Source organism: Lepidochelys kempii, chromosome 3, assembly GCF_965140285.1.
Source record: "Lepidochelys kempii isolate rLepKem1 chromosome 3, rLepKem1.hap1, whole genome shotgun sequence".
NCBI lineage: Eukaryota > Metazoa > Chordata > Testudines > Cheloniidae > Lepidochelys > Lepidochelys kempii.
Genome location: NC_136382.1, coordinates 158329329 through 158344797, shown reverse-complemented (window position 1 = coordinate 158344797; position 15469 = coordinate 158329329). Strand labels below are relative to the sequence as shown.

General features: G+C 43.3%; 1 protein-coding gene across 8 annotated transcripts in view; it reads left to right on the top strand.

The window, feature by feature from the left end:
* PSEN2 (presenilin 2) overlaps positions 1-15469 on the top strand; it is a 31998-nt gene that overhangs the window by 2955 nt on the left and 13574 nt on the right. For 5 of the 8 annotated variants that reach the window (XM_073338687.2, XM_078852260.1, XM_073338691.2 and 2 more), the window contains exons 2-9: positions 4343-4484; positions 4921-5085; positions 5823-6052; positions 7290-7431; positions 9203-9270; positions 10767-10987; positions 11681-11779; positions 15185-15262. In XM_073338687.2, coding sequence (XP_073194788.1) covers positions 4455-4484; positions 4921-5085; positions 5823-6052; positions 7290-7431; positions 9203-9270; positions 10767-10987; positions 11681-11779; positions 15185-15262 — 1033 coding nt within the window. In that variant the 5' untranslated portion in view covers positions 4343-4454. The remainder of the gene's footprint in view (positions 1-4342; positions 4485-4920; positions 5086-5822; positions 6053-7289; positions 7432-9202; positions 9271-10766; positions 10988-11680; positions 11780-15184; positions 15263-15469) is intronic. The other 3 variants (XM_073338685.1, XM_073338686.2, XM_073338689.2) reach the window with 2 other exon arrangements.

Sequence of the window (15469 nt, the reverse complement as noted above, 5' to 3'; positions counted from 1 at the left end):
TGTGAGCCTCCTGTCATTTTGGTGACTTGCATAAGTGAGGCTTATTTTTGTGGGTGGAGTTTGTAAGAGTAACATCACCTCTGTATTTGTTTTTCCAGTTATTTTCTAAAATCTATCCCCCTCCCCCTCTTGGTGTGTTTACCAACAGCAGTGACCCTTGCGATCTAAACTTTAAGGAAAACCTGTTTCTGTTGCTTCAGAGTGGCTCTGACCCCTCCCCCCCATCCCCGGGCTAAACATAGCTAGAAAAAAAAAATAGACCCCCCTCACCTAATTACCACCAAAGAGAACTGTATAAGTAGGTCTCAACTTTCAAGTCAATGAGTAAACCTCCTGCCAGTGTAGACCAGCGATTCTGTCCCCTATACATACTGATATTATTTTTATTTCCAATGGATAAAACAAGGTACAGTACTCTTGTGCAATACAAGGGAGCTTTAGGATGTGCTCCTGTGGAATAAGCCTACAAGGGAAAACTCTACTTGTTGAAGTGGGATAATGTCACAGTGGGTCACATCCTCAGCTCTGTTAAAGTCAGTGGAGCGATAACCAGCTTGAACCACCCTGTGAAATAGATAGGAGAGTTAGAGCCAGGACTACTGGGTTGCATCCCCATCTCTGCTACCTACTAATAGCAATTACTTAGTACCATAGGGTCATCATTCCATTTCACTTTTGTCCTACGGGTCTGCAGGATCAGCCTCTTGACTCTGTTTGCTCTTTTTTTAATATAAACTGAGAGAATTGTAACAACCCCTGGCTCTGCAGAGGAGAAGTAGAAAATGATGTGTGATTTTGTAACTATTAGGATCATATTTAAAACAGGTGTTGGTCTTCCTTATTCACGTTATTCAGAGGCTCATACTCGAGTTGTTTGAACAATATGAAAATGCAGACTTAGCCTGCATTTGTTACATTTTTTTTTTTTTTAAGCTGCTATCACTAGTGCCATAAAGGAAGTGTGTTTATCTCAACCTTTCCGGCTTTCTTTCCTAACTTTCTTTTCTGAAGTGTCTTTCCTTCTTCCAGCACGAGCCTAGGAAAACTCATGGTCTATACACAACTTCCATTTGGTAAAATGGACAAATATATCTGGTTCTATGGAAGAAACTTTTTTTGCTTTCTGTTGAGTGGAACTCCCTTGCTGTACTTGGGAGCCAGGAACCCCCTCTTGGTTCATATATACCTCCTTACAGTCCACTGCTTCCATGAGGCCTGTCAACACTAAGCCACCAATCAAAGTGGTGCAGAAACAAACTCTAATAATTTGACATCCTTTTCCTGGCCAGCTGGAGCTTTGTATCTCCATTGTATTTCTGTTTGAAGTTTGAGCTCCTTGAGCCAGGGATCTTCCTCTGCTTTGCACAGACTTAAGCACACTGACAATGCTCAATAAATACATGAGAGAGATCAGGGTGGATCCTAAAGTCTTACTAGTCCGAGGGGGTGCTCACTTCAACATATGAGATGTTTTGTAGCAGACTCTGCTTGAGCTGCTAGACCTGAAATTTGACAGTCCAGAGCACAGCGTTTTAGAATCTGTTAAAAGAAATAGCAGTGTTAGAGAAGTTGACTACCACAGTCTCTGGAAAGGGAGTGTGAATGTCCTTATTTATCCCCATTTTGGGACTATTTACCAACCCCAAGGGGTAAATTCACATAAGGAAGATGATGCAGAAAGGAAACGGCTTTTTAGGGAATTGATCCACTCTGAGAGTGGTGACCAACTGAAGGGTCGGTTGCTAGTAGGGATCTAGACTAGGCCCTGTAATACTATATTGTGATATCAGAGACTTTACACCAACACACCGTTAGCACAAAACTTAATGAACAAGGGAAGGGGGGATTAGTAGAACTATATGGCTTGGTCTGACCTTATTAGCATGATTTGGGATAGAATTACTCTATCACATCTCTGCATTTCTCCGTGGTTTCTTTTAGTCCCCTTTCAAAGAGACGCTGTCAAGCTTTTTTAAAACCTGATTTAAAATACAAAATGTCCTTCTGTGTAGTATTACTAGCCCTAAGATTACTGAAACTGCCAACCCCTAAGGTTAGTGAAAGTGGAATAGGTTTGGAGAATGTAACTTCTGCTATCTGTTTAACTTCTGCACTGGGCACGATTTTGCTAGTGAAAACAGGCTATTTGGTGTTCCTTCCTGGATCCTGTGCAGTAGCACCACATTGTATTGTCCAGGTTGCAGAAACTGCAGAGGAAAGCTTCTACCCAAATAACTGGCTTTCACGTACGTGTGTGTGTGGGATGTTCCTGACCATATTTGAGCTATGTAAAACCTAAATTTGGATCCAAACTGCTTGAGACTGGCCTCTTACTCTTCCCTTGGTTCTCTGGCATATACAGAAGCTGTGTGGAGCCATCTCCGCTGCAGTGGTCAGAGGGTTAAATATTTATTATGATCTGGGGGCATGTGTAACCTCACCTTGTCTCACTTCACTGATTCAGAAGTATGTAGTGCCTGGATGATTGCTTACACAACATGAGCCTGACTTCGCCTTTAAAGACTCAACTTCATGTATTCATAACTTGCCTAGTTTCTAGAAGCTTGGGCCTAAATTTTCAAGAAATGTGATTGCATATGCACTCTCTCAATTGTCTGATAAGCACCCATCAGCAGGTGACTTGCACATGCAAGATGGACAGGCACAAAAGTGAAAAATGCTCTTGAACTTGGGTCATTAGGTTTTATTCTGCTGAGTGAGAACACAGCACTATTGTGAAGCAGCCCAAGACTGAGTGCTTCTGCCATCTCTTCCACCTCTGAACTGTATTGCTTTTATTGATAATGCAGGAATTACACTGATACTTCAGGCTTTGAAGGGAAGGTAGGGAAGATTCTTCTGGAAAGAGTATATCACTTGGGAGATGGATTTTCTTTCTGAAATTTCCTCTTTGTGGGAGAATGGACAAAGTGAATGAAGATCAGGAGTTGTGGGGGAAAGGGAATTGCTTAATTCCTCCTAAAGCTAAACACAGTGAGAAGAAAGTGGAATCTCCCAGGTATCTTTCAGGTGACCACATCTGAAACTCTAGGCTATGCTCTCTACCAGGAGGTCCCGCTGTTTGGACCATGAGTGTGAGAGTCAGGACTTGTTCTGACTCTTGATTTAGTCTGTGACTGTGGCCAAGTCACTGAGCTTCTCTGTACTTCCACTTCAAGTTTAAAAGGGAGACAATATCTACCTCTTGGTCCATGTTGGGCTCCTTTGTCATGATCCCTGGATTAAATGCTCTATAGATGTCATGGGGAATCACATGCTTAGAGCTTTTAAATGAATCGGTTCAAACTGTCCAATGTCTGAAAGGTTTGGTTTTGCCCTCACTGAGAGTAACCTGAGAAATGAATTTTGTCATATCTGGTTATTTGTCCCTCTAAGCTGAACTGTGAAATGCTAAAATGAATTCTCCTGGATTGAGCTGTCCTGAACCTGATGGAGTGCAAAAGCCTCTTTGATAGGGATGAGAGGGGTGAAGTAGGTGCATTCTTAGGGTTGACTGAAATCATGGTATCCTTGGCTAATGCAGGCATGCAAGAGTCTCTCCAGTGGAAAAAATGTTGTTCCTCTTGAATCTTCTCCATGTCACTTGTTATTTCTGAGTAGCAGCGTATGGAATCTGGCCAAAACAATGAAATCTGTGCTGATAAACTCCAAGTTGTTTCCCTTCCAAGTGTCTTGCTCTTTTTCTATGAAACAATACAGCTGGGACAATGCTGGCTAACTTACAGAGAGAAAGAGCTCCTCTTTCAAGAAACTAGTTTTCTTACCATCCTTGGTGTGGGAGGGGAATCATTCCCTAGGAAATTCATAAGGCTGCTAGATACAGTAAAAGCTTTATCTGGCATGTTGGGGAGTGCTGGTAACTAGATGATTTTTTTTTTTTTTTAAACTTAACTGAGAGGGAGAGTGTGCGGGGTTGGGGCATGGGAGGGGTGTGGGCTCTGGGAGGGAGTTTGAGTACAGGAGGGGGCTCAGGGAAGGGGATTGGGGTACGGGAGGGGTTTTGGAGTGCTGGATCCAGGTGGCGCTCACCTCTGGCAGCTCCCTGGAAGCAGCGATCTGTCCCTGCTGCTCCTAGGGATGGCCAATGGGAGCTGTGGAGGCAGTCCACAGGGCTGCCTGCTGCACCTCTACCTGGGAGACAGTAGGGAGAAGGTCACTGCTTCCAGGGAGCCACACAGAGCCAGGTAGGGAACCTGCTGGCCCTGCGCCAACCGGACTATAAACCAAACTTTCTATGAAGATTAGAAATGCCAGGTTATAGAGCTTTCCTGTTGGTACAGGACCAGATAACACAGCTTCTACTGTACTTACATTTCAACAGATTGGCTTAACTATAGCCCGGGCTCTTGGTGACCAAAAATTTACCGCTGTCTGGCTGCTGCTCATTGATCTAACCTGTGGGCATTGGACGCACTCTCCTTTCGAGCAGACAAATGACGGCTCACGACTGGCAGTTGACAGAGGTGAAGCTTTGGTTAGGCCATGGCAATTGAACTGCTTTCTAACCTTTAGAGATGCTTCTTCTGTCTCAAAGTCAAGGCACCGTGGCAAGGAGGGGAGAACAGCTGCAGCAGCCATGCATGCTGTGACTAAAGAGAGGACTTGACTCTCACTTGGCTGCTAATTAGGCACTGAATTTCACTTCCCCATCCAACTGTGTAAAAGACAAAACAGGAACCACCCCCCCCCCACCACTATCTAATTTCATCTAGAGCATGATGCATTTTTCAATATGCAAGTTTATTATGTTGTACTAAGATAAGTAGTCACAACCCCTGCAAGAACATCCCCATTAGAATTGCACTTCTTGCCCATATCTCCAATTCTATGTCTGTGGCTTTTAGTTTGTATCATGACTTTAATGTTTTCTCTCTCTCCTCTTGTTGTGTTTGGTTCTAGGCACTGTATGAGAGACTGATGATGATCACATTCATGAACAGTTCAGACAGTGAAGAGGAAGCCTGCAATGAGAGAACATCGCTGATATCAGCAGAGAGCCCTCCTGCAGCCTCCTACCAGGATGGGCTGCAAGCACCAGAAGCAGCAGAGACGCAGACGTACAGGGTAGGTCTGCAATGCGTCTAGAAAGAGAGAAAATGTGGTATGATGCCATTGCTGCTCTGCTGAATAGATCACTTAGTGCCTTCCAGTGTATCCTAGAGTCAGTCAGGCCTCATTTCAGAGGTACTGCAGTGTGTATTTCTTAAATAACAGCAATAGTCACTTCTTTCCCTGTCTCTTCATGCCCCTCCCCTCCCAGTTGCTAGAGCTGTGAGTTTTAAGCATGATCTGATACCCGTGACTTTCCTGAGGGATGTTCTCTCTGGACCTTTAATTAAACAACAAGGAAGCTAAAACTAGCTGGCTGAGCTATTCTCCAGAGCTTCCTCAGTACTGGGCAAACAAAACAGATGTTAAATAGGATCTTATGCAAGTAATAGTGAAGCAGCCATGTAATGCAAGGACAGGATTGCTGAGAGAACAGATTCAAATGGCTGGGCATCAGACTCTTCAGCTAGAATTTCCTTCAGTTCAAATTGTGTGCACTGCCCCCTCCCCATTTTAAATGTCTGTAGACTTATGCTTTACACTTTATTTAAAAAAAAAAAAAAATCCAGTTCATAGCATGTCTGACGCAGGTGATGTTTGCATCACTAGTCATAGGGCTTACATGCTCACTTCCATGTAGTGAGAGCTTTCTGTTATTTTATAGGGTGTTACTGTGTGTCACCAGGAAATGAGTGAATGCTTTGCATGGACAATAAAAAGGGTCTTATGCATACTCTAACCTCTCGTTACAGAAGAGGCATACTGGTGGCAGTTGTAGCCCTAGTGATGCTGACAGCGGTAATTCTGACTCAGGACTTCCAGTAAGAGACATTGCTGTGGACAATAAGGAGGAGGAGGAACTGACCCTGAAATATGGAGCAAAGCATGTGATCATGCTCTTTGTGCCTGTCACGCTGTGTATGATTGTTGTCGTTGCCACCATAAAGTCAGTGCGCTTCTACACTGAGAAAAATGGGCAGTTGTAAGTAGGTTCTTAAAAGCAGCCTGTGTGTGTGGCTGTGATCTCTTGCATTACAAACACGTTCTGTGTCCGTATATGTAGAGATGTGTGCACCCAGAGGCCTTCCACAATGGGATGAGAGAACCTTTACCCACTCAGTTAAAAACCTAACTCTGTAAACAGGCAAAAACTTCATTCTTTTGAACTGGGCTAAATATACTAAGTTCAGCTGACAGGAATGGACCCTAATGTATCCGTTACAAACCAATGGGGGGAAGGGCACTGGAAGTTCAGAGAGTCATCTGGGTAGGACTTAAACTGATTTAACTCTGGCTACCTCAGAAATTGTGATGAGGCTGCTTCCCACTGCATTGTAAGAACTCAGGTTGGATTCCTCCCCTCCCACCCGTTTTTTTTTTTTGTTTTAGGCACCAGCTGGCAGCAAATGTGACATAGCACACTCGGGTGGATGGAAAAGTGTGTCTCACTGCTGAACGATCTCTGTGGCTTTTAAAGACTCGTGTTAATAGGCACAGAGTTCCATCCAGCCCTCTTGACCAGGACTGTGACTGAGGGCATTCTTGGGGCTGTAACAGGGGGCTGGAGGATGTTTCATAAGGGGATTAAAAGGGGACTGGCATTTCCCTTGAGTATAGCTGAAGGAAGCAATGTTAGGATGTGTGGAAAAACAAGAGACTAATAATCTAGAAATCAATGGTGCAATCTTAACCGTTATCACACAAAATGTACAGCAGAAACAGAAGGGTCCAGAGACAAGCAATAAAAATTACCAGTGGCCTGGAGAGACCTCCGTATGCAGAAAGAATGAAAAATCTTCTAAATAAAGATGCTGAAGTTAATGGTCTCTTCCCTTTATAAAAAGAAAAGGAGGACTTGTGGCACCTTAGAGAACAACAAATTTATTTGAGCATAAGCTTTCATGAGCATTGGATGCATGAAGTGAGCTGTAGCTCACGAAAGCTTATGCTCAGATAAATTTGTTCTCTAAGGTGCCACAAGTACTCCTTTTCTTTTTGCGGATACAGACTAATGCGGCAGCTGCTCTGAAATCTTCCCTTATCGTGATTCATAGGGTTCTCTGCTGTGGGTGCTCTCTAAGCACACTCTGGGGATTAGGGCTGGGATTCCAGTGATCATGGGAGTCACACACGGACATTGGAGGACACAGTTTATCTTGGTGGCGGTGTAATAGCATAGTAAGTACCTGTCTACTACGCTGGGTCTCTTTGATCTGCAGGATCTACACCCCTTTTAGTGAAGATACACCTTCCGTGGGCCAGCGTCTCCTGAACTCCGTGCTGAATACCATCATAATGATCAGTGTTATCATCGTGATGACAGTGTTCCTAGTTGTGCTGTATAAATATCGTTGTTACAAGGTGAGGTATTTATGCTGGACAAAATAGAAGTCCTATAGTAATCAGTGAAGCATCCCAAACTAGTTTTGAGAGGACTTGTGCGTTGGGGAGAGACGTATGGGCATTGCATTAGTTCTTCTCCTAGATTTTACACAGAATAGGAATCTCCTTCTAGAGTAGCCATTACCAGCAATTAATGACTTCATTATCCTCTCTTCACAGCCAGTGGGCATTCACAGATAACTAACGTGAGGCTGGCTTTATTTTTTTTGACTGTTGGGAGCTCATAGCTAGATGGGTCTTTTTTGTTTTTGTAGAGTAAAACTAAAACCACACAGGCCCATCTCCTCCACTCTTGTGTAACACCCTGTGTGACTATGCAACAGCTGTTTGAGTTTTAGTCAAAGTTCTACACTGAACAGAGACTGCATTTTTTCTGTCTCCATTTCTTGCAGTTGGTTTTGAGATATGGTCAGTCTCTGGAATTTTTTAAGTACTTGAGAAAGTACACTTCCCATGTAACAGAGCTGTAAAAGTGCTCTGTCCAGGCTCCAAGTTAACCTGGAGCCTAATTTATTAAAACTTGTCGATTTTTCTATTCCCCACCCCCCCCCAGGTATCCTCTCCTATAAGTAAAAGGTCTGTGATTTTTTTTGTACTATAGTCTCCATTTTGGCTTGAATCCTGTAGCTTTGAGTGAAGAGGTTTCAGAGTTTAAACTCTGTCCTGACTGATATTAGCAAATGAAGATGTTTTGATATAGCTACACTGTCCCATCAGTTTCCTCCTTTTCAAGAGTGTGAGACCAGCTTTCTGAGGAAGTGGATAGTTTCTGGCTGTGAGGATTGGTTGGAGTTGTCTATGGTGGGTGGGGTGGGGGGAGGAAGAGGAGAGTTGTTTGAGGGAAAAGGCAAATTCAGTTCTTGTCATGTTGTGTAAAGTGGCAGCAGGCTGCCCAGGAAGAGATGTGAGATTTCATTTATGGGGTAAGTGGGAGGCTAGAAATTGTGTGTGTGTGTGTGTGTGAGAGAGAGAGTGTGAAACTTGAACATACTAGTAGCTGAATGTCTTCCCAGAGAATAGAGAGGGAGAAATCGATCAAAAACAGAACCCTGTGGGGACACCAGCAGGCTATGGGGGAGGAGGGGAACTTACTAAGAGGTCAGGTGTGGAGGCAGAAGGACAATCTGAGCACAGTTGTGAAAGCCCAAGGAGGAAGTGATCAGCTGTGAAAGCAGAAGATAAGTTTATCAGGATAACTGCTGATAATAGGAGCCCTCCTCTGGCTTTGAGGAGCCAGTCATTGGTGATTTGAACCAGATAACCAACCAACCTACCTACCTGCTGTATTTTCCACTCTATGCATCTGATGAAGTGGGTTCTAGCCCACAAAAGCTTATGCCCAAATAAATGTGTTTAGTCTCAAAGGTGCCACAAGGACTCCTTGTTCTTTTTGTTGAACCAGGGAAGTTTCAATGTTGTGGAGAGGTTGGAGGTCAGACTGCAGTGGATCCAAAAGGGAGTTGGTGGAGAGGAAGTCAAAGCAGAAGGGTGCAGGCTCAAAGAGCTTGGAAAGAAAGATAAGAATAGAGAGAGGGTGAGGTAACTAGGTAGCCCAGGGGGATCCCTCTCCCTTCTCTATGGAGTGTACAGTGTATTGAAGGAAAGAGGAAGACTGTCAAAGGCTGGCAACCTGTGGATGTCCCTGACCACACTGGTGCACGCAACAGTACACCATGGGGAAAAAGCTATCCAGCCATGTCAGCTACTCTCTTGTCTTTCCATTGAACAGTTTATCCACGGTTGGCTGATTCTTTCATCACTGATGCTGCTGTTCCTTTTCACCTACATCTATCTAGGGTAAGTGCAAACATTCTGCTTGTACTGTAGTAATTGAAGAATTCATTAAACCCTTGTGGTTGCAGTAGACAGTAAAACTTTACTAATTTGTACCAAGAAAAACAATGGTCTCTCCATCTCTCAGCAAAGACTGAAGAGTACTTGTAGTGAGGCTGCCTGTTGCTCAGACTTCATTGTCTTTACAAAACGTGCTACGGTCCATCAGCTAGCATGCTGACAAAATATTGTCAAGCAAACTAAGCCTCAGTGGACAGTAAAAACTATGACAGGTTTCACAGTAGCAGCAGTGTTAGTCTGTATCCGCAAAAAGAAAAGGAGTACTTGTGGCACCTTAGAGACTAACCAATTTATTTGAGCATAAGCTTTCGTGAGCTACAGCTCACTTCATCGGATGCATTCAGGGAAAATACAGTAGCTCACGAAAGCTTATGCTCAAATTTGTTAGTTTCTAAGGTGCCACAAGTACTCCTTTTTTCTTTTTTAGTAAAAACTATGGTTGCCTTATCTTTGCTTTTTAAAAATGGTTTATTTTGCTAATTTGCAAGTCTTCCAGTCATTAGTGTGAAGTGCTGAGGTTCTGATGTACCCTCCCCCAGAAGGCTCCCTGTTTGGAGAGGGTGCTGTCACTGAAGTTTGCCACTTGAATAGTGAGCTCTCAAAATGGGCTGTTTGGTGCAGTAGTGGTACCTGAGAGCTGGGCCTGAGAGGTTGTTGTTTTTTGTTTTTTGTTGGTGGTTTTTTCTCTGATGTGGGGGATACTCTGACTTGACAGTGTGCCTTATTTTACTCTCTAACCACATCTCTGCAAATTTTTCTTTCCCCTTAACTTCAGTGCTGGGTCACACCTCACATCTAGCTTGCTAATGATATATTTATTTTGTCTTGAAAATTGTACCTTGCACAGGCCATTTCTCGTTTGCCATCTCTACTAAATGCTGTCCACGCTGCTGCATTCTTATTTTCAGCTATGTCTGGAAATTTTGCTCGCTTGAGTGAGCAATCCAGTCTTTGGTGTGTCTCGCTATCCACCCCAAAGTGTAAGGCAAGGCAGTACTTGTGTGCTATCTAGTGTCCACCCTACTGCCATAAAACTATAGAGAACTGGAAGCACCCATTGACTGCAAGGCAAGTGGGCAATTAGTGATGGAAAGCAATGATGGCACCTTCTGCTGTGGGTGAGAGCAATGAGTTTGTGGAACTGTTGCTGCTTCCAGCTGGGCCGTGTGATTACCCATCAGCCCACATTTGACAGCATGGCCTTCAGTTTCTGAGTGGCCAGCTATGGCACTGTAGAGGAGTCTGATGGGAATGGGGAGACTCATCTTACCAATCTCTCACAGCCCTTCTCTTGGGCAAGTGGAATTTTTTAATTCAGGACCTGACCTGCTTCATCTTAGTCAGGCCTGAGATATGTCTGTTTGACTAGTGCCATGAAGGTGTCTTGCTTGTCAGTTGCATATTGCTTAGCTAAATCACCTTTTGGTTTTGTTCTGCAGCGAAGTGCTGAAGACCTACAATGTGGCTATGGATTACCCCACCTTGTTCTTTGTCATCTGGAATTTTGGAGCTGTTGGGATGATTTGTATCCACTGGAAGGGTCCCTTGCACCTCCAGCAGGCCTATCTTATTATGATCAGTGCGCTGATGGCATTGGTTTTCATTAAATATCTACCCGAATGGTCAGCGTGGGTCATTCTAGGAGCCATTTCAATTTATGGTAAGGCTTGGATGTGACTGTTATAATGTGTCTTTAACTAACATGCAGAACCTATGCAGGAGGAATGACTGAATTTATGAAACGCCTTGGTGTGGGCAGTGGGCTTTACCAGGAGTAACCTGGCAGTAATGCAAAACTCATTAGCTCGTTATTGGGAAATCCCAGATTTTGGCATTAAGTAAAGTGTGGCTGTACCTGCAGAACTGGGGGAAACTTACCCCAGGTGACATTCTAAATGGTTTGGAGCTTTGAAGGGGTTAAGGTGGCTCACAGGAATGAAATGTACAAGTGACATGAACTATATAAAAGACAAAATAATAAAGGTCTTGAACCAATGGATCTTGAAACGTGAATAAAACTATCTGATCCTGTACACCTCAAGTACACTATAGTCTCATTTTAAGGAAATGAAGGCCTGTTTGAGGCCACTTATAACGTTAGCACGCTGAAAAATCTTATAACATTGAACTGGGAGACTGTATTTCAGCAAAGGGGATCTTCAAGCAGAGACTAATTATGAGATGGTGTTATGCTAATCTTACCAACTTTTACATCATGACTGTTGTGCGTGAAATATCTCTAGATGCCATTTTGAAGAGAGATGAGGGGCGGGGGTGGAAATTGCCCATTAGATTTGAAATGCACAGAACATGTGGCTTGAGATTGGAGACTCTGGCCCTTTTCTCTTCACAGATCTGATCGCTGTGCTGTGTCCCAGAGGGCCACTGAGAATGCTGGTAGAAACTGCACAGGAGAGAAATGAACCTATATTTCCTGCACTAATATATTCTTGTGAGTAATCACTTCTAGATTTGAATGCTAATGTTTTAACTGGATTTATATCCATTCCAAGCTTATAACCACACTGTACTAATGAGCAGCATTTTTCTTAGCTCCTTGCTCTCAAAACTAGCATTTATAAAGGTGTTGGGTAGTTCAAGTTAACTAGTGGTCAACTAACTAAAACTACAATATGGCCACAAACCTTAGTCTAGACATATCCTTAGAAATCCAGTTGTTTTAAATGCTGATTTACCAGTTTTTATCACTTTAAATAACATTGGCATATGTGTTGTGTGGGTTATAGTCAACATCTTTCAAGATAGAAATCAGCCTATTGTGGTATTAAACACAAGCTATGTCAGAACATTAAAGCTGCAAAGTCAAGCACTCCTATCTAGGAAATGTCAAAATAAAGGTTACCTGTGTACTTTGCAGTACGTAGCATTCCTATGTTCAAAGCACACATCCCATTGACTTCAGTTGCAGTTGTGAGTGCTCAACACTTCTGCAAATCAGACTGTAGGGGTCTCAAGTTCGACATGCAGAAAATGAGGAATACACCATTTAGCTTTTCACAGGTGGTCACTTGGTTTTAAGTGACTTGCCCAGCATGCTGCAGACACTGTGTGGCAAAGGCATGGATAGAATCCAATTCTACAGGGCAGCATTCAGCTGCCTGAACCATGGTACTGTCCTTTCTCTTCCTGCAATCCCCTCCCTCACTCACCCCACACCTTCTAACTCTGCAACAAATGAAGCAGGGGTCCTTTGACAACAGGCTCTTCCACTACACAAACCTTGATTCATCGTTGGTGCAGGTCCATCTTGTGCATTGAATGAAGCAGGGGTCCAACAGGTAAAAAGTGATTATGCAATTAAAGACCATATAATGTATGTGCACAAGAGGGTTATGCTGTAAGGCGCTGGAGCATGCCCACTGTGCACACAATATTCAGAGACTTTAGCTGCTAAATTGTAAGAAGTCTTCACTGAGCATGTGCAAGCCAAGATTTTTTTCAGAAGCTTAAAACTGGGCCAAAATTGGGGAGATGTTCACATGAACAGCAAAATTCACCTCCTTAACACACAGGCTACCCTCTGGTAAATTTGAAGTTCATGCTCCAAAGCACGGTGGTACTAGAATTTCTCTCAAAGGTCACCAGATTTTTTTAATTTATTTTTTTTTAATATCGGTGAATAACATTTCTTTTCTTAGCCTCATCTTGCAAACAGCTACAGTCTTTTGGTTGATGCGTTCCAAAAAAAATTTCAACAATAGGCATGTGCCCAGTGTGGAAAATTCAGCTCAAGCCATAAAGTTTGGTAACGTTTATAAGCAACTGAAAGCAGGGAGTTATGGGAGATGTCAGGCAACCTTTGTAATAGGTGGTGCTACCAATCCCACTTAGAAGATTTCTGCCTTAAAAGGTGGTATGCATGAGAACCAATGTCTCCTTCACAGAATCAGAAGTTCTAGAGAGAAACTTAAATCATCTGATTTGCACTAATATTTTAGCAGGTGACCACTGGACACAAAGGAAACCCATTTTTGCCTGTGTTGATCCCTGCATATCTCTCTGAACTGGTATCTTTAAGGGTATAGTCTTATATTAGCCAGTACAGGGCAATAGCTGTTAAAATAGTTTCCCAGCTACCACCTTCTTTGTCATGTCCAATGCCTTAGAGAAATTTGGCCTGCATGCCCCAGATGTTGCATTGATAGGACCATACCCATGCCTAAGAAACCTGTGTGCAACAGTCCTGACAGCAGAATTACGCTGTAGCATTCCTACAGTCAGCCTCTGTGCTTTTTCTGTCTTGTACGGGTAAATCTATACCATTAGCACACTGAGCACCTTTCAGTAGTGCATGAAGTAACGTCTGTCATGTGGCTGGTTCTTTCTCTTCCTCCCTCCAGGGGGAGAATTGCAGGTGCAGTGTAGCTTGTTGGTGGTGGTGGTTACCCACTTTCATGGAGAAGCGGAGGGTAACTTTTTATTGGTGCAGTATTTCCCCTGCTCCCCTCATTTTAAAAATATATTCTTCAGAAAAGGCACAGTTACTTCAAAGGGCTTAGGACCTGTGCTGTTTAATGGTCTCGCAGCTTAACTAGGACATTAAACCCATGCTGAGGGGTTTTTCTTCAGGTGTGGGGATTTTCTTTATCTCTTATTAGCCTACCCAGATTTCCTGGGCTGACAAACCTCTTACCAGGTTCCACCCTAAAAGGGAAGTGAAATGCTTATGTTAATAAATCCCTAAGATAGGGGGCTTATTATGAGAGCAGTGATGCTATGGCTGGTACCACAGTAACATTGCTGCAGAAGTTATCTGACTGGCACTGAATATATGAGCATCCTGTATCTAAAGAGGTTCATCAATCTGGCAGGTGGAAATTGACATAGGCTAATATAGCTGCTCTTTAATTAAGCCTTTTCCTGGTTCATCCTGCTGCCATGGAGTGATTTGGAAAGGACTCCTTTTTTTTTTTTTAGCAAGGCTTCTGTTATGCTGGGGGAGTGAGAGAGGCAGGGGGAGAGGTCTGGATAAAGTCGGACTTTCAGCACAGCTAATAAATCAAGAACGTCTTCCGTTGGAGAAGGAAAAAACACAGAAAACAGTAACTCAACAAAAAGCTTTGCCTGACATCTGTGTTTCCGTTGTAAGCCCACCGTCCGTGGAGGCTTCCTTGCCGCAACTGAGCCTCGAATGGAATCTGTCTTTATATTTGCCTTGGCATTCTCAGAAACCATAAAGAAACCAGAGCCCTAGTGCACATCTCAAGTAAACTTCTGCTTCTTTTCTGATCTTAAAAAGGTCCCTGCCTTCCTTATTTTAGTGAACCATCTCAAAAGTAAACCCCAAGGCTGCCCTTGGATATTCCCACTTACCTCCCAGGAGGCTCCCAACATCCCCCTTACAGAAAAACAAGAGGGAAGGGGTGGCCAATCAGAAATAAACAGAAAAACCTCTTGCCACCCTAGGTAAGTGGGTTGCAGCATTCTCTCATTACCAAAGAATGTTACAGAAAACCTACCACTATCCCTCCCTTAGTGGCACTATTTCCTGGGCCACCTCTTTCCTTTAGCAGATCAAGTGAAGGAGATGAGGATCTGGGGCCTTGGCTTTCTGAGAGCCATAGAAAACAAAATGGCTTCCTTGCATGCAATAACTTGTGGTCTGAGTACTGATACCTGTAATATGCTGTCTCCTATCTTGCTAAGTAAATGACTAGGGAATAGGAATATGCCAACCAAGATGTGGGTTTTGAGTGTGTTTCCCTGGGGTGATTGTTTAGTTTCTTTGCCTGCTGTGTAAAATTCAGGATAAAAGTAGAGCCACTAAAATACTGTCTAGCTCCTCTGAACAGTCAGTGACCTATAATTTTCTACACATTATTTCTTTTCCCTACAGCTGCTATGGTGTGGACAGTAGGAATGGCAAAACCAGACTCAGCATCAAGGGACCTTACTCAGCAGACATGGGATTCAGGTCCGTTTTGCTCTTAACGGAGAACTATGTATTGTAGTTAGTGTCTTTGGTTTTCAAATTGCAAATCTGTGGCGCAATAAGCTTGTGCATGTTTTGCAGTTTTTCTATTGCATGCTAGACAGGACTGTAGTAGAACCTCACTGATTTGTTTTCTCTCTCATATCCTCACCTGGCTTGTCAATAAAGATTAGCAGAGTGCTGTAGGGA